The sequence below is a fragment of the Hypanus sabinus genome, chromosome 2, assembly GCF_030144855.1.
Source record: "Hypanus sabinus isolate sHypSab1 chromosome 2, sHypSab1.hap1, whole genome shotgun sequence".
Classification (NCBI taxonomy): Eukaryota; Metazoa; Chordata; class Chondrichthyes; order Myliobatiformes; family Dasyatidae; genus Hypanus; species Hypanus sabinus.
The window spans coordinates 11057764-11080696 of NC_082707.1; the positions used below are offsets into that span (position 1 = coordinate 11057764).

The window sequence follows — 22933 nt, forward strand, 5'->3', positions numbered from 1 at the left end:
CGGAGACTTTGCGTTTCACCCGGTATTTGACATACCACAGGTTCTCTCTTTCCCTAATAAGGGAGAAGGGGGTGTCTCCATTTTCCCAGCGAGCAGGGAGACATAACGAACAACTCACTGGTTTTCGATGTTTAAGTCCGTTATGCCGCTTTTCTCGAGTTATGTGCCTGAAGATCACAAAGATCCTGGGTCTCCAGGCACACAGCAGATATTCTGACTCCCCTGACGACACACGGGCCTCCTGTTGTGACACCAAACCTCGGTCCACTGGCCTCCAGAGCCCCAAGATCCTAGGCTTCCAAATTTGAGCCGGACTCCTTTGCCATGCCGATCAACAGCCGGTCGTGAGACCCGAGAGTGGGTCCCATTCCTGCAAAGAACCGTAGTCAGCATGTAACTCCAGGTCAGGGTCTTCAAAAGAATCCTGAAAGGGAAAAATAAAGATATTAAAGATGGAAATAGAGCTGTCTTTGAAGATGCAAGCAAAGGAGTGGCCGATAGGTGCCATTAGGAATGAATGATAAAAGGCCAAGTATACTTCTATCTATCTTTCAGGACCTGATGAAGGGTCTCGGCCCAAAACGTCGACTGCTTATTCCCATCCATAGATACTACCTGACCTACTGAGCAGTAGGAGCAGTATTAGGCCATTTGGGCCTTTGCGTCTATTCCACTATTCGATCGTGACTGATTAATTTTGCCTCTCAACCCCATTCTCCTGCCTTCTCCCCATAACTATTGATGCTACTACCTATCAACCTCCACTTTAAATAGACTCAATGCCTTGGCCTCCACAGCTGTCTGTGGCAATAAATTCAACAGATTCACCACCCTCTGGCTAAAGAAATTCCTCCTCATCTCTGCTCTAAGGGGACATCCCTCTAATCTGAAGCTGTGTTCTCTTGTCCTTGACCCCCCCACTATAGGAAGCATCCACTCTGCCTAGGTCTTTCAATATTCAATAGCTTTTAGTGAGATCACCCTCATTCTTCTAAACTCCTGCAAGTACAGGCACGGAACCATCAAATTCTTCTTGTACATTAATCAATTCATTTTTGGGATCATTCCTGTGACCCTCTCCAATGCCAACACATCCTTTCTTAGAAATGGAGCCCGAAGCTGCCACAACACTCCAAGTGCAGTCTGACCACTGCCTCATAAAGCCTCAGCATTGCATCCTTGCTTTTGTATTCCAGTCCTCTGGAAATGAATGCTAATATTGCATTTCGCTGGCAGCCAGTCCTTTATTCCCATTCTTCCACCAATCTTCTATCCACTTTTCCTGTAATTTCCATGTAATTCCATAAATACCTTGTTTTAGCATCCTCATGTGTGGCACCTTGTCAAAGGCCTTCTGAAAATCCAGGTAAACAATGTCCACTGACTCTCCTTTGCCTATCCTGCCTGTTACTGCCTCAAAGAATTCCAACAGATATGTCAGGCACGATTTCTCTTGACATCTGCCTATTCCACACTGAGTATTTGTCTTGTATATTTGGAATATACAGGGGCATGCTCTTTGTGCTGCCAGCACGCACTCTGAGACACATCCTGAATAGACACAAATATACGCTGCATAAGCATGCTGTCAGGCTCCATTAGTACATATGCTGTAAGTCATTGCATTGACAATAAACTACCTTCCCTTCAATCCTGCTACTCACTACACATTGGTTAGGATCTTGTGCCCAAGTTCTTCCCTGCCAATGAATCTCAGTCTTGGGGAGAGTAAACATTGAACACTACAGCACAGTACAGTTCCTTTGGCCTACGATGTTGTGAAGACCTTTTAACCTACTGTAACACAATCTAACGATTCTCTCCTGCACAACCCTCCACTCTTCTTTTATCCATGAGCCTACTTGAGTCTGATAGACTCTTAAAGGTATATAATGAACCTGCCTCGACCAGCACGCCTGGCACTAAAATCCCCACACCCACCACTCTCTGTGTAAAAATCTACCTCTGATATCCTCCCTTTCCTTTCCTCCAATCACCTTAAAATCATCCCTCCTGGTATTAGCCATTTCTGCTCTGAGAAAAAGTCTCTGACTGTCCACTCTGTCATAATGTCTCTTATCATCTGTTAAGGTACCACTCATCTTTCTTTGCTCCAAAGCCATCTTCATAAGGCATGCTCTCTAATCCAGGCAGCATCCTGGTGAATCTCCTCTGCACCCTCTCTAATCCAGGCAGCATCCTGGTAAATCTCCTCTGCAGCCTCTTTAATCCAGGCAGCGTCCCGGTGAATCTCCTCTGTAGCCTCTCTAATCCAGGCAGCGTCCCGGTGAATCTCCTCTGCACCCACTCTAATCCAGGCAGCATCCCGGTGAATCTCCTCTGCACCCTCTCTAATCCAGACAGCATCCTGGTGAATCTCCTCTGCACCCTGTCTAATCCAGACAGCATCCTGGTGAATCTCCTCTGCACCCTGTCTAATCCAGGCAGCATCCTGGTGAATCTCCTGTGCACCCTCTCTAATCCAGGCAGCATCCTGGTGAATCTCCTCTGCACCCTCTCTAATCCAGGCAGCATCCTGGTGAATCTCCTCTGCACCCTCTCTAATCCAGGCAGCATCCTGGTGAATCTCCTCTGCACCCTCTCTAATCCAGGCAGCATCCTGGTGAATCTCCTCTGCACCCTGTCTAATCCAGACAGCATCCTGGTGAATCTCCTCTGCACCCTGTCTAATCCAGGCAGCATCCTGGTGAATCTCCTCTGCACCCTCTCTAATCCAGACAGCATCCTGGTGAATCTCCTCTGCACCCTCTCTAATCCAGACAGCATCCTGATGAATCTCCTCTGCACCCTCTCTAATCCAGGCAGCATCCTGGTGAATCTCCTCTGCACCCTCTCTAATCCAGGCAGCATCCTAGTGAATCTCCTCCGCACTCTCTCTAATCCAGGCAGCATCCTGGTGAATCTCCTCTGCCCCTCTCTAATCCAGGCAGCATCCTGGTGAATCTCCTCTGCACCCTCTCTAATCCAGGCAGCATCCTGGTAAATCTCCTCTGCACCCTCTCTAATCCAGGCAGCATCCTGGTAAATCTCCTCTGCACCCTCTCTAATCCAGGCAGCATCCTGGTGAATCTCCTCTGCACCCTCTCTAATCCAGACAGCATCCCGGTGAATCTCCTCTGCACCCTCTCTAATCCAGGCAGCATCCTGGTAAATCTCTTCTGCACCCTCTCTAATCCAGGCAGCATCCTGGTGAATCTCCTCTGCACCCTCTCTAATCCAGGCAGCATCCTGGTAAATCTCCTCTGCACCCTCTCTAATCCAGACAGCATCCCGGTGAATCTCCTCTGCACCCTCTCTAAAGCTTCCCCATCCTTCCCATAATGAGGCAACCAGAACTGAACTCATTTTCAGTGCAGTACTGGGGTTTAGGGGCTAATGCTTTGTCCCTTTGTTCCTTGCTGAGGAAGACAGTATTTGGCTCGGCTGTGATTCCTCGCAGGAGAAAATGGCGTGCTTCTCTTCCATTTTGCTTAGAGAGGAAGTTTATAATGGAGGTTGCTTGTCCCTCTGGAACCAGTGCTGTCAGCAGGAAGGGCTCCATTACAGAGCAGGGGTAACCATCACTGAAACTTGCGCACCTATGCCCCTTTGCTATGGAGTTTGCTTGCTGGAGGGTTGTGGAGGCTTTATCTCTGGAAGCAGGAGGTAAATATTTAATATTTGATTAATAGATAAATGGTTGATGACGATCACTATTACAGCGTCAGTGGCCCGGATTCAGTTCCGCTGTCTGTGGGGAGCTTGTACGTTCTCTCTGACATATCGGCAACCGTGGGGGTTTCCTCCGGGTGTCCCAGTTTCCTCCCACATTGCAAAGAGGTGCAGATTAGTAGGTTAATAGTGCAGTGTGGGCTTTGGGCTGGAAGAGCCTGTGACTGTGTTGTATTTATGTTTATTGAAATGCAGTACGCAATAGCCCTTTCTGACCCCTCAAGCCCAGCTGCCCAGCAGCCCACCGATTGAACCCTATCCTGATCACAGGGCAACTTCCAATGACCAATCCGCCTACTAACCCATACCCCTTCGGAATGCGGGAGGAAATCGGAGCATCTGGAGGAAACCTACGGGGTTATGGGGAGAACATACAAACTCCTTACAGGCAGCAGCAGGAATTGAACCGGGGTTGCTGGTACTGTAAAGCGTTGTGCTAACCACTATGCTGCCATGCCAGCCCTCTTTAAAAGACGAGGAATAAGCAGAGGGATCTTGGGGTGCAAGTCCACAACAACACAAGTGGATAGGGTGGTACTGGGAGGTGCACAGCACGCTGGCCTTCATTGGGCACGCCACAGTGTAAACGTTGGAAAGTCACGTTGCTGCTGTATAAAACTTAACATGGGCTACATTGCGTGCTTTTGTGGCCAGCCCATTACAGGTAGGACGTTGAGGCTTTGGAGAGGGTGCAGAAGTAGGTGGGGTGGGGGTGACACACCAGCATAGCATGATGCTGTTGCAGCAACGCTTTGGATTGACAGCACAGACAAAGTGGGCCGAACGGCCTGGTCCTGTGCTCTTAGAACTTTCCTCCCACATTCCGAAGATGTACGGGTTAGTGTTAGGAAGTTCTGCCCACACTGTGTTGATGCCCGGATGCACGGCAAACACGTGGGCTGAACCCAGCTCTTCCTCGGACTGTGTTGGTCGTTGGGGGGGGGTATATGGGAGGCAGGGTTTGAGGGGCGGCACAACATTGTGGGCCAAAGGGCCTGTAATGTGCTGTACTATTCTATGTTCGATGTTGGTGCAAATGGCACGTTGCACTGTGTTGTTTGGATGTACATGGAACAATTAAACCTAATCTCTTTTTGAAAGATGGTGTATGATGGGCCAAGTGTTTCCCCTCCTCCCTCTTTTCCTGCATAGAAATACCCTCCCTCGGCCATCGGGCCTCCCTCGCTCTGGCCTTCCAGGCCTGAAGCTGTGCCGTTCGGCGTGTGATAGAACTAATGCCTGCCATATCTCTTGCTCCCACAGACATGGCCAACCTGACCTTGCATGACCACGACGGATCGAGCGGCGCCTCTGACCAGGACACGCTGGCGCCACTGCCTCACCCAGGGGCCGCGCCCTGGCCCATCGCCTTCCCCTACCAGTACCCGCCACAGCACCCCTACAACGCCCAGCCTCCGGGGTACCACGACGTCACGGGATTTACCTACGGAGGCGGCAGCGCCGGCAGCCAGCCCAGTGAAGGTGAGGAGCCCACATTGTGTGGATAAGGGAGGGGTGTGTCCAACCCCCCCCCCCGAGGTGTCTTCTCACTGCTTCCGGGCTTTGAGAGCAGAAGTTGGGTCAACACACACAAAAAGTTGGAGGGATTCAGGTCAGGCAGCCTCTATGGAGAGGAATAAACAGTCAACTTCTGGGGCTGGGACCTTTCATCGGGACTGGAGGATTAAGGGGAAGAAGCCACAATAAGAAGGGGGAGGAGTACAAATAGGTGAAGCCAAGTGAGGGGGAAGATAGATGGGTGAGGGAGGGCTTGAAGTGAAAAACTGGGAGGGCATAGACGGAAAGGGGCAGAAGAAGGAGGAATCTGATAGGAGAGGATAGTGGACTTTGGGAGAAAGGGAAAGAGGAGGCGATGGGCAGGTGACGAGAAGAGAAGAGGTATGAAGAAACCAGAAACGGGAATGTAAAGGGGGAGGGGGAGAAATGACCAGATGTTGGAGGAATCGATGTTCATGCCACCAGGTTGGAGACTGCCCAGACGGAATGTGAGACGTTGCTTCTCCAGCCTGAGAGAGGCCTCATTGTGATAGTAGAGGAGACTGTGGAATGGGAATGGGGAGTGGAATTCAAGTGGTTGCCACCGGGAAATCCTTCCCGTTCAAGACAGAGCGAAGGCAGTTGCAGTGGTGAGGCTGCGTTTGCTGCGGGAACTTTACCAGGTCGGTCACTCTGCTCTATGAAGCTGAAAAGGGTTCAGAGGAGACTGATGAGCGCGTTGCCGGGACTCGATGGACTGAATTATGGAGAGAGTGTGAGCGGGTCGGGACTTTTTTCACTGGAGAGTGGGAGAGTAAGAGGTGACCTTATAGAGGTGTATAAAACCATGTGGGGCATAGTTAGGGTGAAAGCACAGTGTCTTTTTCGCCGGGGTTGGGCAATCGAGAACTAGAGGGCATAGATTTAAAGTGAAAAACTTGTCTTTAGTGGCAGTGGTACAAAGACATAAGATTACGGTAAGTTATAAATTAACAGTGCATAGCGGTTACTTGAAAACAAACCAAAACCTACATAGTACAATACAAAGGTAGTCCCGATGAAGATTTTCAGCCCAAAATATCGACTGTTCATTTGGCTCCATAGATGCTGCCTGACTTGCTGAGTTCCACCAGTATTTTTATTTAGTGGTACAGCATCGAACTGGCCCTTCCAGCCCTTTGAGACAGGCTGCCCCAGCAACCCCCAACCCCCTAACCTAATCATGGGACAATTGACACTGACCAATTAACTGACCCAGTATGTCTTTAGACTGTCAGAACCCAGAGAAAGCACACACATTGCATGGGATGACATACAGAGGGTGCTGGGGTGAATTCCGAACTCCAGGCACCCTGAGCTGTAATGGCGTTGTGCTAACTGCTACGCTGTGCTTTCGTGCGTGTTGTAATGAGGCAGTATTCATGGATTCGTGGGCCATTCTGAAATCTGATGGTAGGGGAGAGGAAGAAGCTGTTTCTGACTCGTTGAGTGTGGCTGTTCAGGCTTCTGTACCTCCTTCCTGATGACAGTAATGATAAGGCAGGTTCCAGCTGGTGAGGACCCTTAATGATAGATGCTGCCTTCTCGGGGCACCACCTCTTGAAGATGGTAGGGAGCTTTGTGACCATGATGGAGCTGGCAGAATCTGCATCCCTTGGCAGCTGCTTGTGATCCTGTGCGTTGGAGCCTCCATATCAGGCGATAATGAAACCAGTCAGAATTCTGTCTACTGTGAGAGCACAGAGGTGTCAACTCAGCCAGCTCCATCATAGATAAAACTTTCCCCACTTCGAGAGGCAGTGATTCATGAATGCGGCATCTAGGGACCTCTTGCCATCAGTGAGGAGGTACAGGAGTCCGAAGACACATACTCAGCATTTTAGGAACAGCTTTTTCCTCTCCAACATCAGATTTCTGAACGGTCCATGAATTCCTCTTTTGCATTATTTATTATAAGGATGTCTTTTTTTTTTATGTCTTGGACCGTACTACTGCCCCAAAACAACAAATTTCATGGCACAAGTCAGTAACATTAGACCTGATTGTGATACCGAGGCAACACACACAAGATGCTGGAGGAACTCAGAGGATCAGGCAGCATCTGTGGAGGGAAACAGTGGACATTGCAGGAGATTCTTCCTCTTGTTGGTGATTAAACCTGGCTGTGTGTCTGAGCCCTGTTCTGTTTGTTTTCGCCCGCAGGGAGCCGGAGTAGTGGGTCCAACCGGAGCGGGAGCGAGCGGCGGGGAGGGAAGGAGAAGGAGGCCAAGCCTAGCGAGCCCAAGTCTGGGGGCAGCGGCAGCGAGTCGGACCACACCACACGGAGCTGCCTGCGGCGGGAGCGGGCCCCCAGCGAGCGCTCGGCCCCCGCCAGCGAGCACAGCCACCACAGCAGCCTGAGCCATCGGAGCCACCACTCGGTGGCGGCCAGCGCCCACAGCCACCACACGCAGCAGTCGTACGGGCCGCCCGGCCTGCCCCCGCTCTACAGCCCGCCCCTGATGATGATGCCCCCGCCGTCTGCCGCAGCAGCCCCCGGAGCCCCTCCAGTCCGCGACCTGGCCTCGGTGCCCCCTGAACTAACGGCCAGCCGGCAGTCCTTCCGAATGGCGATGGGGAATCCCAGTGAGTTCTTTGTTGATGTCATGTGACTTGCCTCCTTCATTCTCCGTAAAGAGAGCATCGCCTGTTCTGTCGCCCTACTAAAAGCAGAACGACTAAAATGCGGACCCTCCCCTCCCCTGTGTGATGAAGTAGCAGATCTGGAGTGTGAACAGGATTATATTTATTCAGCACTAATCTTGCGAGATTTATCACCATAAATACTTGTTTTTGCTTTCCTCTCCCCACCCTGCCCTGCAACCTTTAGTCCTTTATAAAACCAGACTGCGATTTGTAAATGGACAATACCCTGTCTGTCTGCCTCTTTTTAACACTTTCATCCTTGTAAGGTTTCGTTTTTTTTTAAAAGAAAACAAACAGTATTCTGAATCTATTGTAAATCGAACAATCATTTCCCATCTTATTTTCCTATGAAGTAATCTCCTGACCCTTTTGTATGCTTTTCTTTCCCCTTGTCACCACAGCGAAGAATGAAGGGGTGTTTGATTTCCTGTGACGCCAATTGGTAAGCAATTGGGACAGTGAGGTGGACAGTCATCTGCTGGATTGTGTCTGTCAGTCCTCTGTGTGATGTTCATTATGTTTTAACGGTCTGGTCACCAGACTGGAGGACAGCAAAGGAAAGACACAGAAGAGTCGGTCGATTTTTATCCTTACGTTAAACTCAGTCATTATGTGTACGATTATGAATCACGTCATAAACTCCTTAAAGGAAACACCGTAAGCCTTATAATTCATATAGGAACAAACGAGGAACTTCAACAGTGAAATCATATTGCAGACCTTCTGATGTTTTGTGTCTTGTGTAAAACTCTTCCTTTTATGAGTAGCATTTCACGGCTTGAGTTTCTGGGAAATTAAGTCTAAAGCGGTGTGGATCATCGACACGCCAGGCCGCTGCTTTCCGCACCTCTACCCTCACCTCCACCCCCCCCCCCCATTGGTTGCCATTCGGGCGATGGCAAAAAAAAAAGAAAAGGTACCTAACAATTGGTGAAGTCTCACTAAGGTCAGAGCAGCAAGTAGAATCAGATCCCTCAGGAACAAACCAACGGACTCTCCGTATAGAGGAGAAAGGCTCCCTCACATAGCCAAGGGTGGCTGCACCCTATCTCACCTCTTCATTCGATCACTGAATCTTAAATTGAATAAGAGAAATATATAACTTGGAGATGTGACCCTGAATGATGGTTTTGTAGCTGAAAGTTGCATTGTATACTTTAATAAAATGGTTCTAGATGATTTCTTTACATCAATTCATTTGGTCACTTGGAAGAGAGTTACAGACAATTAAAGCACTTCAACACACACAGAATGGGGGAGTTACTCAGCAGGTCGGGCAGCATCTACGGAGGGAAATGAACAGTTGGCGATCCGGGCCTTGTCTCTTCATCATCTGTGGAATAAAAAAGGCTGAAAGGTTCATTTATTTTCAAAGTACCTATGCTGTATACAACTCTGAGATTATTCTTATCCAAATGACCATGCAAATCAGTTCAGAGAGAACTAGCAAAATAAAGAATGGCTACACGATGATCAACCCCCCCCCACCCCACCCCGGCTCAAAATGCCACAAGAACATTGATCACCAAATCTCCCTCCCCTGCACAAAAAAAACAATGGAAGAGTGGGCGAAAACACAATATATAAACCATAAGATTAAAAAAAGTCCATAGGACATAAACCAAAATCCATACATGGAAACCTTGGTAACATTCACCAGAATTTTCAAAAGAGGGAAACTGGGCACAGTGATAGGCCACGCAAGTTTTCCTGTTCAGTAGCAGACTGATCCCACCAGAAATCAGAAGTCCATCGGCGCTCAGCGTCCCCTTTCTCCTCTATGCTTCAATTTTCCTCATCGCTTCAATTGGTGAATGATGGAAGCTTTAATCAGCAAAGTGGAGTTGAACGTCAGCCCACGTAGAAGCCAGAATAAGAAGGTGGAAGGACGGGGAAGAACATTAGGTGATAGGTGAGTCCTGGTGCTGTGAAAGGTGGCTGGGTGGGGGACAGGGAATGAAGCAAGAAGCTGGGAGATGATGGGTGGAAAAGGTAAAGGGCTAAAGAGAAATCTGATTGGAGATGGCCATGGAAGGAATGTAGGGAGTACAAGCTGGCAGGTAATAAGTTGGGGCTTATTCTGGCTTCTGCCCCCCTCATTGCCAGTCTTGGTTAAGGGCCCTGGCTCAAAACAGCAACTGTTATTATCCTCTACAGATGTTGCCTGACTTGCTGAGTTCCTCCAGCATTTTGTGTGTGTTACTCTGGATTTCCAACATCTGCAGAATTTCTTGTATTTATGTATTGGTAATTGCTGTCTAGACTGAAAGACCATCCTGCAATGTTCACTGCATTGAAAGGCAGAACACTTGCATTTATTGTTTAAAATTTTTCTGACTATTGCCTTAATTCAAAATGTGCTCTCACAGTCATATGGTGCAGAAACAGACTGTTTGGCCCAACTGGTCCATGCTAACAAAATGTTCATCCAGTTAGTTAATATCCAATAAATTTGGACCATGCCCTTCCTTCAGCATGGTCAGCCAAAGACGCCACTTTTCAAAGATAAAGAGGGATAGGCTTTACTTGTCTCATGTACAAACTTCGAAACATTCAAGGAAACGTGTCGCTTTGTGTCAATGAAGAACACAGTCCAAGGATGTGCTGGGGAAGCCTGCAAGAGTTACAGTGCTTCCGGAACCAATACAGCATTCTGATAATTTACTAACCCTAACCCGCACATCTCTGGAATGTGGGAGGAAACCAGAGAACCTGGAGGAACACCAGATGGTCCCGGGGAGATTGGTACAAACTCTTTACAGACGGCAGCAGAATTGAACTTGGTAGCTGATGCTGTAAGGTGTGGTGCTACGTTCTACGTTACTTTTGATTTATTAATTAATCCTGCCACCAACCTACTGTGCGAGATGTGTAAGAACAGATACTCCACACTTCACAATCTCAGGCCGGCGCCAAGCAGCTCCCCCCTAAAAATCAGAGAGTCGCCATGAGCTGATGTAAACAGCAAATGCTAGAAATAGCGGGCCAGGCAGCACCCGTGGAGAGCAAACTGGTCCACGTTTTGGATCAAAAACCCTTCACTGTTGACAAACTGCCAATTGATTTACTATTGCCACATGTACCAAGGTCCAGTTAAAAACTTCGTTCTGGCCCATTTGGCGCATCGAGTCTGCTCCGCCATTCCATCATGGCTGATTTATTATCCCTCTCAACCCCATCCTCGTGCCTTTTCCCCATAACCTCCAACACCCTTACTAATCAAGAACCTATCAACCTCTTTAAATACATCCAATGACTTGGCCTCCCCAGCCATCTGTGGCAATGAATCTATTTATTTCTGTAGAGCTACAGCAGGGAACAGACCCTTCCAGCCCAATGAGCCACACTGCCCAGCAACCCACCTATTTAACCCCAGCCTAATCACAGGACAATTCACAATGAGCAACTAACCCTATAGTGAGGGATTCTAGGACCAGTGGGCTCTGCCTCAGAATAGAGGGGATGTCCTTTTAGAACAGATGAGGAGGAAGTTTTTCCAACCAGAGGCCAGTGAATCTGTGGAATTCATTGCTGCAGACAGCTGTGGAGGCCATGTCACTGGGATAATTAAACTGGAGGTTGATAGCTCCTTGATTAGTCAGGGCATCAAATGTTACGGGGAGAAGGCCGGAGAATGGGGTTGAGTGGGATAATAAATCAGCCATGATGGAATGGCAGACTGGTATGGACATAATCATGCGAGGTAGGTAGTGAGGTCTAGATTCTATCTTGTTACACAAAAGATCTGTTCAATAGTATTATAGAAGCTGTCCTGATGTTACAAGGTACAAAAAAACCCTCAGACAGAATTGGACCAGAAACATGAACTCTTTCCAGAGATGCAGGTTGACATTTTCTGTTTTCTCTCCACTCTCTCCCACTCGAGGAGAGATTTACAATAAATTGTAAAGCAGGTAGGATTATATATATATATATATATATTTTTTTTTTTTTAAATTTTTAGTCACATGTACAAGGAAACAGATCATTTGCGTTAACAACTAACACAGCCTGAGGATATGCTAGGGCAGCCTGGCACTGACACCAATGGCAACATGCCATGTCCACAATGTTCAGCTGAACGACACACAGCCAACATACAAGAAGAAAGACACGACGCAGCATAAGCAAACCACTTTTTACCTCCCATCCCGCATCGGGGATCTCTGGGCTTTCTCCTCGGGGTGGGGCACAGGCTGCAGGCCTTAACATTGGGGATCACAGGTCTTCATCATCAGTGCCTATTGACTTGACCTCCTTGGGGATCGCTGGAGTCCATCATCTAGGCCTGCTAACTGAGCTCATGCCCGCGGATCTGCCCCGTACTAAAGTTGGTTCTATAGCTTTTCAGTAACGAGTGGAGAAATGGAGTGGTAATAAATGTGCTTTACAGAGCCCCTACCAGAATCTAAACTCCTCTCAGATTTAATGTTCTCCCTCATATGTCATCATGATGTGTTTAAAGGTTAATTTGCAGGTCGAGTCAGTTGTGAGGAAGGCAAATGTGATGATATCATTTATTCAAGAGGACTAGAATATAAAAGCATGGATGTAGTGTTGAGGCTTTATAAAGCACTGGTGAGGCCTCACTTGGAGTATTGTGAGCAGTTTTGGGCCCCTATTCAAGGAAAGGATGTGCTGACTTTGGGGAGGGTTCAAAGGAAGTTCATAAAAATGATTCTGGATTTGAAAGGTTTGTTGTATTGGGAGTGTTTGATGGCTCTGGGCTTGTACTCACTGGAAGTTCGAAGAATAAGAGAGATCTCAGTGAAATCCAATGAATGTTGAAAGGCTTCAATAGAGCAGATACAGAGAGGATGTTTCCTATGGTGAAGGAAGGCACAGCCTCAGAATAGAGGGATGTTGTTTTAGAACAGATGAGGAAGAATTTCATTAGCCAGAGAGTGATGAATCTGTGGAATTAGTTGCCACAGGTAGCTATGGAGGCCAAGTCATTGGGTGTATTTAAGGCAGAGGTTGATAGATTCTTGATTAGTCAGGGCATTGAAGGGACGGGGAGGGGGCTGAGAGGGAAAACAGATCAGCCACAAAGTTCAAGTTCACTCAACCTATTTTCATAAGGCACACTCTACATTCTTGTAAATGTCTGCACTCTCTATAGTATCCACATCCTCCCTGTAGTGAGATGACCAGAACTGAACACAGTACTCCAAGTGGGGTCTGACCGAGGTCTCATATAGCTGTAACATTACCTCACGGCTCTTGAACTCAATCCCACAGCTGATACACTTCCTTAACAACACTGTCAACCTGGGCAGCAGCTTTGAGTGTCTTATGACACGGACCGTAAGATCTCTCAGACCCTCCACACTGCCAAGAATCTTACCATTTATATTGTCTTCAAATTGGACCTATCAAAATGAACCACTTCACACTTATCTAGGTTGAAGTCCACCTGCCACTTCTCAGCCCAGTTCTGTATCCTATCCATGTTGTCTGTAACCTCTGACAACCCTCCACACTATCCACAACACCCCAAACCTTTATGTCATCAGCAAACTTACTAACCCACCCTTCTACTTCCTCATCCAGGTCATTTATAAAGATCACAAAGAGGAGGAGACCCAGAACAGATCCCAGCGGAACGACACTAGTCATGGACCTCCATGCAGGATACAAAGAATCTACAAGCACTTCTGTAGGCAAGCCAACACTGAATCCACAAAGCAAGGTCTCCTTGGATCCCATGCTTCCTAACTTTCTGAAGGAGCCTTGCATGGGGGACCTTATCAAATGCTTACTGAAATCCATATACACTACATCCACTGCTTTACCTTCAATGTGTTTTTTTACATCCTCAAAGAATTCAATCAGGCTCGTAAGGCACGACCTGCCCTTGACAAAGCCATGCTGACTATCCCTAATCAGATTATGTTTCTCCAAATGCTCATAAATCCTGCCTCTTAGGATCTTTTCCAACAACTTGCCCACTACTGAATTCAGACTCACTGGTCTATAATTTCCTGCGTTATCTCTACTCCCTTTCTTGAACAAGGGAACAACATTTGCAACCCTCCAATCCTCCAGTACTTATCCCATCTCTACTGATGATGCAAAGATCATTACAAGAGGCTCAGCAATCTCCTCCCTCTCTTCCCACAGTAGCCTGGGGTATATCTTATCCGGTCCTGGTGACTTATCTAACTTAATGCTTTTAAAAAGCTCCACCACATCCTCTTTCCTAATGTCTATATGCTCAAGCATTTCAGTCCACTGTAAATCATCCCCACAATTGCCAAGGTTTTTTTCTTGGTGAATAGTGAAGCAAAGTATTCATTAAGTACCCCTGCTATCTCCTCTGACTCCATGTACATGTTTCCACTGTTGCGCTTGATTGGTCGTGTTCACACAAAGCTCATCCTCTTGCCCTTCTCATCGCCCCTTCTGGCTCTCCTAATTCCATTCTTAAGCTCCTTCCTAGCAACCTTGTAATTTTCTAGTGCTCTAAGAGTACCTAGTTTCTTGAACCTTTTGTAAGGTTTTCTTTTTAACTAGATTTTCTACATCCTTTGTACACCATGGTTCTTTTATCCTACCATCTTTTCCCTGCCTCAATAGAACATACCTGTGCAGAACTCCATGCAAAGGTTCCCTGAATATTTGCCACACTTCTGCCGTGCATTTCCCTGAGAGCATCTGCTCCCAACTTATGTTTCAGTTCCTGCCCAATAGCATCATATTTCCCCCTACCGCAATTAAATGTTTTCTCAAATTGTCTCCTCCTATTCCCCTCCAGCACTACCTCCAAAATGCTTTCCCACTGAGAGATCTGACACCTGACCAGATTCATTTCCCAATACCAGATCAAGTACAGCCTCTCCTCTAGTTGACTTATCTATATATTGCTTCAGGAAACCTTCCTGAACACATGTAACAAATTCCACCCCATCTAAACCCCTTACGCTAAGGAGATGCCAATCAATATTAGGAAAGTTAACATCTCCCATCACAGCAACAATCTATTATTGCACCGTTCCAGAATCTGCCTCCCTATCTGCTCCTCAATAGCCCTTTTGTTATTGAGGGGGTCTATAAAAAAACAACCTGAGGAGTTATTTCCCCTTTCCTGTTTCTGACTTCCACCCACACTGACTCAGTAAACCATCCGTCCATGACGTCCTCCTTTTCTGCAGCTGTGACGCTCTCCATAGTTAACATTGCTATGCCCCCACCTCTCTTTCCTCCCTCTCTGATCTTTCTGAAACATCTAAAGCCTGGCATTCCTGCTCCTGAGAGATCCAAGTCTCTGTAATGGCCACAACATCATGGTTCCATATATTGATCCACACTCTAAGTTCATCCGTCTTGTTCATGATACTCCTTGCATTAATATAGACAACTCTCAAACTATCAAGCTGAGTGCATCTTTGCTCTAACATCTACTTATCCTTCCTCACAAACTCCCTACAACCTGTCTCTACTTGTGCTCCAACCACCCCATCCTCTACCTCTTCACTTCGGTTCTGACCCCCTGCAAATCTAGTTTAAACCCTCCCCAAAAGCATTAGCTAGCTAGCTCATGATGGTGCCCTGACAACTCCACCAGGAGTTAAGGACGCACACGCACACACACACATACTCCTCCCTGCCAGGATATTGGTCCCCCTTGGATTCAAATGCAACCTGCCCTTTTTGTACAGGTCACGTTTGTCCCAGAAGATGTCCTAATGATCCAAAAATCTGAACCCCTGCACCAATCTTCCACCTCATTCTGTTCCTATACTCACTGTCACGTGGCATAGGCAGCAATCCTGAGATTACTAGCTTTGGGGTCCTGCTCCTCGGCTTCCTTCATAACTCTCTGTATTCTGCTTTCAGGACCTCCAACCTTTTTCTACCTATGTCGTTGGTATCAATATGTACCACAACCTTTGGCTGCTCACCCTCCCCATTTCAGGATATTGTGGACACACTCAGAAACATCACAAACATATGATCTTATATTGAAGGAGGTCACTTGACCCCAGGAGACTTTGCTAGCTCATGGAGCAGTCCCATTGGTCCAATATCTCCCCCCCCCCCCAATGCCCTGTAGCCTAGTCTCATTCAGGTGCCATCATACTCCCATACCGGGGGTAACTAATGAACCAGCACACTCTTTTTGAAATGGAGGAACCGTCAAATGACTGTAGAATCACAGACAACACCCGAGGTTAGGATTGACCCCACGTTTCTGGAACTCAGATGGCAGACACTGGTTGTGGTACTGCCAAAAAATCTATCGATGATGTGGGAGGGATTGACTATCAAAGCTTGCAGTGTGATCTGGACGAGCTGGAGAAAGAGAGGATGGAATTTAATGCAGACAACTGTGAGATGTTGCACTTTAGGAGGACCAAACATGGTAGGACTTACAGAGTGAATGGTAGGGCACTGAGGAGAGCAGTAGAATGGAGGGATCTGGAAATACAGATCCTTGAAATTGGCATCACAGGTAGATAAGGTACATTGGCCTTCATAAATCAAAGTACTGAGTACAGGTGTTGGGATGTTATATTGAAATTGGCCATCTACCTACAGGAAAGATGTCACTAAGGTTGAAAGACTGCAGAGAAAATGTTCAAGGATATCGTCAGGATTTGAGGACCTGAGTTATGAGGAAAGGTCAAACAGGTTGGAGCTCATCCCTAGAGTGCAGAAGAATGAAGGGAGATTTGATGGAGGTTTTCAAAGTTATGAGGGTATAGATAGGGTAAATGTAAGCAGGCTTTTTCCACTGAGGTTGGGTGAGACTTGAACTAGAGGTCACGTGTTATGGGTAAAAGGTGAAATGGTGAAGAGGAAACTTCTTCACCCAGAGGTGTGTTCAATTTCAACATTTAACAGAAATTTGGAAAGGTATGTGAATGAGAGGTGTAGGGAGGGCCATTGTCTTGCTGTTCTATGACTGCTCTCGGAGTAGGTTAAAAGTTTGGCACAACCTTGTGTGCTGAAAGGACTGTATTGTTCAGTGTTCTAAAATCTAACTTTGCATAAAAATTTGGAATGAGGGCTGCTGGAGTCTTTTCAATGAACAGGTTGTTGCTTTTTTCTGACAAATTTAGAAGGTAATCTACACTCTGAGATTACTTTCTCTGAGTATTGAATCTACAAGGTAGAGTTCTACATGACAAATAGTTATATTGTGTTCAACTAACAGACCCAATGCTGTATCTGGACTTTTTAAAAATTACCCAAACTTAGAGATGAAATTTGTATGATATTGATTTTTTAACTTCAGAAAATAAATTAGAATCAGGTTTAATATCACTGGCATATGTCGTGAATTTTTTTTTGCAGAAGCAGTACTTCACAATGCATAATAATAAAAACTATAAGTTACAATAAGAAAAATATGTATATAAATAAATAGTGCAAAAAGAGAAGTGAAAAACACTGATTTGGTGTTCATGGGTTCATTGTCCATTCAGAAATCTAATGGTGGAGGGGAAGAAGCTATTCCTAAACTGTTGAGTGTGTGTCTTCAGGTTCCTGTACCTCCTCCTTGATGGTGAAGCTAATGTCCCTGATGCTGCTGGCAGTTTACAACTTTCTGCACCTTTTTCCGATTCTGTGCGATGACCACTCCATACCAGATGATGCAACCAGTTAGACTGCACTCCATGGTACATCTGTAGTAATTTGCCAGTGTGTTTTGTTACACATTTAGATGTCATAATCCTGTTACTTGTTGGTTGAAGTTCGTATGAGAACAGGTTTAAAGAAAGAGGATATGCGGAGTCAAGTCTCCAACACTGTTTTTGACTGTGGCCAAGCCTTAATGTTTGACCAAGCAAAGGTCAGGGGGCATGTCTCAAGTAAAGATTACCTTTATTTTTCATGTGCATTGAAACATTCAGTGAAATGCAACATTTGTGTCAATGACCAACACAGTCCAAGGATGTGCTGGGGGCTGCCCACAAATGTTGTCATGCTTCCAACACCAACATATTATGCACACAACTCACTAACCTTCGATATGTCTTTGGAATGTAAGAGGCAGCTGAAACAACTGGAGGAAAAGCAGCTCGGTCATGGAGAGAACATGCAAACCTCCTCAGGCATCACTGGTGCTGTAAGGAGTTATGCTAGCCCTGTGCTGTCCACAATGACAATGCCATGGCAATTAAAAAAACGATATATTATTTCTGTTTGTCCCTTAAATAAAATTACTGGTCATTTTCACCTTTCGAGCTTGATGTGGGTGTGCTGAGAGGAATGTAAAAGGTCCCCCACCTTTTTTAAAAAAACACTTTTCTCAGGCACATAACTTGTCCAAAAGCCTACAGCACGGAAACAGGCCCTTCAGCCCATTACAAGTGAAACACCCCGGTTTCCTTGGATGCATAAGGCAGGCTGAAGATGGCCTGTGTCTGTTCTTACAGAACTGCTAAATGAAATACCTGCAGCATAACAGTAAAAATGTGAACCAGGGCATTACACAAGGTAAGTACAAACTCAATTTATTATTGAAGTACATATATGTCATGGTGGTGGTGGACCTGAGGAGGGCTAAGGCACCGGTGACCCCTGTTTCCATCCAAGGGGTCAGTGTGGACATGGTGGAGGATTACAAATACCTGGGGATACGAATTGACAATAAACTGGACTGGTCAAAGAACACTGAGGCTGTCTACAGGAAGGGTCAGAGCCGTCTCTATTTCCTGAGGAGACGGAGGTCCTTTAACAACTGCCGGACGTTTTACGAGTCTGTGGTGGCCAGTGCTATCATGTTTGCTGTTGTGTGCTGGGGCAGCAGGCTGAGGGTAGCAAACACCAACAGAATCAACAAACTCATTCGTAAGGCCAGTGATGTTGTGGGGGTGGAACTGGACTTTCTGATGGTGGTGTCTGAAAAGAGGATGCTGTCCAAGTTTCATGCCATATTGCACAATGACTCCCATCCACTCCATAATGTATTGGTTAGGCACAGGAGTACATTCAGCCAGAGACTCATTCCACCGAGATGTAACACTAAGCGTCATAGGAAGTCATTCCTGCCTGTGGCCATCAAACTTTACAACTCCTCCCTCGGAGTGTCAGACACCCTGAGCCAATAGGCTGGTCCTGGACTTATTTCCACTTGGCATGATTAACTTATTTTTATGTAATCATTTATGGTTTATATTGCTATATTTCTACACTATTTTTAGTTGGCATGACTGTAACGAAACCCAATTTCCCTCGGGATCAATAAAGTATGTCTGTCTTATGTTCTACTATGAGATTCATTTTCTTGCAGGCATTTGCAAATATAAAGAAATATAAAGAAATTTGCAGATATAAAGAAACACAATAGCATCAATGAAAAACTTCACACCAAGACAAACAACCAATGTGCAAAAGACAATAAACTGAGCAAATACAAAAAGAAAAACTAAATAATTATAATAAATGAATAATAAATAGTTTTGAAAATATGAGTTGTAGAGTCCTTGAAAGTGAATCTATAATTTGTGGAATCAGCTCAGCGTTGAAGTGAATTAAGCTATCCATGCTGGTTCAGGAGCCTGATGGTCAAGGGGTAATAGCTGTTCCAGAAGAAGTCTATCTAGAAGTTTTGTGAGCTGCCTGAAAAATGTCACCATGTCAAAATGTACCAACTTGAAAAAAAATTGACTCCACAATGACCCTCAAGCACTCTTTTACACTAGTTCCACTTTCTTACCAATTATAATCCATATCCATGGATGCAGATGAAATTGAGGAACTCCAAGGAAACCCACATGGTCACGGAGGGAACCTGCAAACTCCATACAGACAGCATGAGAATATCCAAACTGCTGGCATAAACATTGGTTCCCTAACTTTGGGTAATTTCTCCCCCTCCACCTTCTCTTTTTCCATTCTCTATTTTAGTTACACTCTCACAACTTCTCCTCAGCTGCTCTTCTTACCTCAGTGGGCAGAAGCATGGCAGATGCAGTTTAATGTGGATAAATGTGAGGTTAGCCACTTTGGTGGCAAGAACAGGATGGCGGATTGCTATCTGAATGGTGTCAAGTTAGGAAAAGGGGAAGTACAATGAGATTTAGGTGTCCTTGTTCATCAGTCACTAAAAGAAAGCAGGCAGTGAAGAAGGCTAATGGCATGTTGGCCTTCATAACAAGGGGAGTTGAGTATAGGAGCAAAGAGGTCCTTTTGCAGTTGTACAGGGCCCTGGTGAGACCACACCTGGAGTATTGTGTGCAGGTTTGGTCTCCAAATTTGAGGAAGGACATTCTTGCTATTGACGGAGTGCAGCGTAAGTTCACAAGGTTAATTCCCAGGATGGCAGGACTGTCATATGTTGAAAGATTGGAGTGACTGGGCCTGTATACACTGGAATTTAGAAGAATGAGAGGGGGTCTGATTGAAACATGTAAGATTATTAAGGGATTGGACATGCTAGAGGCAGGAAACATGTTCCTGATGTTGGGGGAGTCCAGAACTAGAGGCCACAGTTTAAGAATAAGGGGTAGGCCATTTAGAACGGAGTTGAGGAAAAACTTTTTCAGCCAGACAGTTGTGGATCTGTGGAATGCTTTGCCTCAGAAGGCAATAGAGGCTAATTCTCTGGATGCTTTCAAGAAAGAGTTAGATAGAGCTCTTGAAGATAGTGGAGTCAAGGGATATGGGGAGAAGGCAGGAACAGGGTATTGATTGTGGATGATCAGCCATGATCACAGTGAATGGCAGTGCTGGCTCGAAGGGCTGAATGGCCTACTCCTGCACCTATTGTCTATTGAAAGGAAAGGGGAAGAAACCAGAATAGGAAGGTGGGGGGAGTGGAAGGAATACAAGTTATCAGTTAATAGGTGAGTTAATAGGGTTGGTGGGTGGAGGAGGGAGGAAAGAAGTAAGAAGCTGGGAGGTAGTAGATGGAAGAGGTAAATGGTTGAGGAAGGAGGAATGTAATTTGAGAGGACATTGGACCATGGAATAAAGGGACGAAGATAGGGATCCAGAGGGAGATGATGGACAGGTGAGGAAATGAGAAGGGGACGAGAGGAAGAAGCAGAATGGTGAATGGAAAAAGAGAGGGGGAAAATTGATGGAAATAAGAGAAGAAATTGATATTCATGCCATCAGATCAGAGGCTCAGAATTACTGACGTTTGGTGGCAAGACTACAAGACCTCTGGCTGTAGCCCCCTTGCTCTCTCTGTAACCATTTAGATTTCCTTCAGATACAAAGCAAACCTACAGCTTCAGCTCAGCCTGGAGTTCTAACTGATTGATTGGTTAAGTGTATTTGTCTCACGTACATTGCAAAGTGAAATGTGAGATGTTATTTCCAAGCTGCACTGACTGTGGGCTCCTGGTGAGGACTTCAAAGATCTAGTTGCAGAGTTCTGTGTTTTGGAGCTTGTTGATCAGTACTGAGGGTATGATATTTGAACGCTGAGCTGTAATCAATAAACAGCAGCCTGGCATAAGTATTATTGTTGTCCAGGTGATCCAAGGCCGAAGGGACTGCCTGTGAGATTACACCCACTATAGACTTATTGTGGTGATATGCAAGTTGCAGCAGGTCCAAGTCCTTGCCTAGGTGGTAGGAGTTGCTTCTAGCCATGACAAACCTTTGAAAGCACTGCATTTCATCACAGTAGATGTGAGTACAACTCACCTTGCTCTTCCTCGGCACTGATGTGACTGTGGGAACCTCTGACTGCAGCAATGAGAGATCGACAATATCCTTGAACACTCCAGCCATTTGGTTGGCACAGGTTTTCAGTGCCCTACCAGGTACACTATCTTGGCCTGACATCTTGCGAGGGTTCACCCTCGTGTTAGATGTTCTGACTTGGCCTCCAAGACAGAGATCACAAGTCACCAGATGTCACAGGATTTCACGCAGGTGTAGTTTTATTCTCCCTTTCAAAGCTAAAAAGGCATTGAGTCCATCTGGGAGTGAAGCATTACAGCCATTCATGACGTTAGTATCACTTTGTAGGAAGTAATGCCTGCAAACCCTGCCAGAGTTGTCCTGCATCTGGTTCCATCTCTATCTTCAATCAGAATTGGGTCTTTTTTTGCTCTTAAAGTAGGGTACCTGGACTTCGTGAATAATTCTGGATCACCAGCCTTGAATACTACAGACCTAGCCCTCTGCAGACTACAAATCTCTCTGTTCATCCACAGTTTTTATTTTGGGAATGTTCGGGTATGTTTGATCTCGAAGGCACACACACATCCATTCAGGTCTTGATGAAGTTGGTGACAACTGTCTGAACATCATGCAGTCCACTGACTCAAAGCATTCCTGTAGCTGTTCTACTGCCTCCCTTGACCATACCTTCTTGGTCCTCACCACTGGTGGTACTGTCATTAGTTTCTGCTTGCACAACTGGAGTAGAAGTACAGTCAAGTGATCGGACTTTCCAAAGTGCTGGCATGGGATGGCACAGTAAGCATTTTTGATGGTGGTCAAATGTGTTAGCTCCTCTGGTTCCACAGAAGGTGCTCAGAGAAGTCTTCAAGCTGGCCTGGTTGAAATAGGGAAGGCATCATGACTGCTGATCACAATGCTCAGCTCCTCCAGTGCCTGACTAACATTGGCCCGAGGTGGAATGTACAGCACTACCAGGAAGATGGCAGGAAACTCTCTTGGCATATAAAATGGATGATATTTGGCTGCTAGATGTTCCAGGTTGGGTAAGCAGTACTGAGACAAAACCGCCCAGTCTGTGCAGCAAGATGAAGCATACACCCTACCCCTGCACTAACTTTAAAAGACTCAGTGGTCCCATCTTTCCAGAGAACGATGAAGCCATCAAGCTACAGCATTGTGTCCAAAATGGCAGGAGTGAGCCATGTTTCCAAGAAGCAAAGTGAAGTGGTGGGTCTGAGCCATATTTCCCTGTATTATGTAGATAGTGGTGGGCTCATAGAGACACAGAGCACTACAGCACAGAAACAGGCCCTTCTTGTCTGTGCTGGGCTCTTGTTCTGCATAGTCCCATTAATCTGCACCTTGATCGAAGGCCTACATACCCCGTCTGTCCATGTACTGATCCAAACTTCTCTTAATCATTGCA

At 46.2% G+C, this 22933-nt stretch overlaps 1 protein-coding gene across 1 annotated transcript in view; it reads left to right on the top strand.

Moving 5' to 3' along the window:
- The window catches only part of LOC132406410 (segment polarity protein dishevelled homolog DVL-3), a 166171-nt gene extending 157657 nt beyond the window's left edge, over positions 1 to 8514 (top strand). The window contains exons 14-15 of the mRNA XM_059992051.1: positions 4996 to 5214; positions 7432 to 8514. Of these exons, the coding sequence (XP_059848034.1) occupies positions 4996 to 5214; positions 7432 to 7880 (668 nt within the window). The 3' untranslated portion in view covers positions 7881 to 8514. The remainder of the gene's footprint in view (positions 1 to 4995; positions 5215 to 7431) is intronic.
- Positions 8515 to 22933: the final 14419 nt, after the last annotated feature.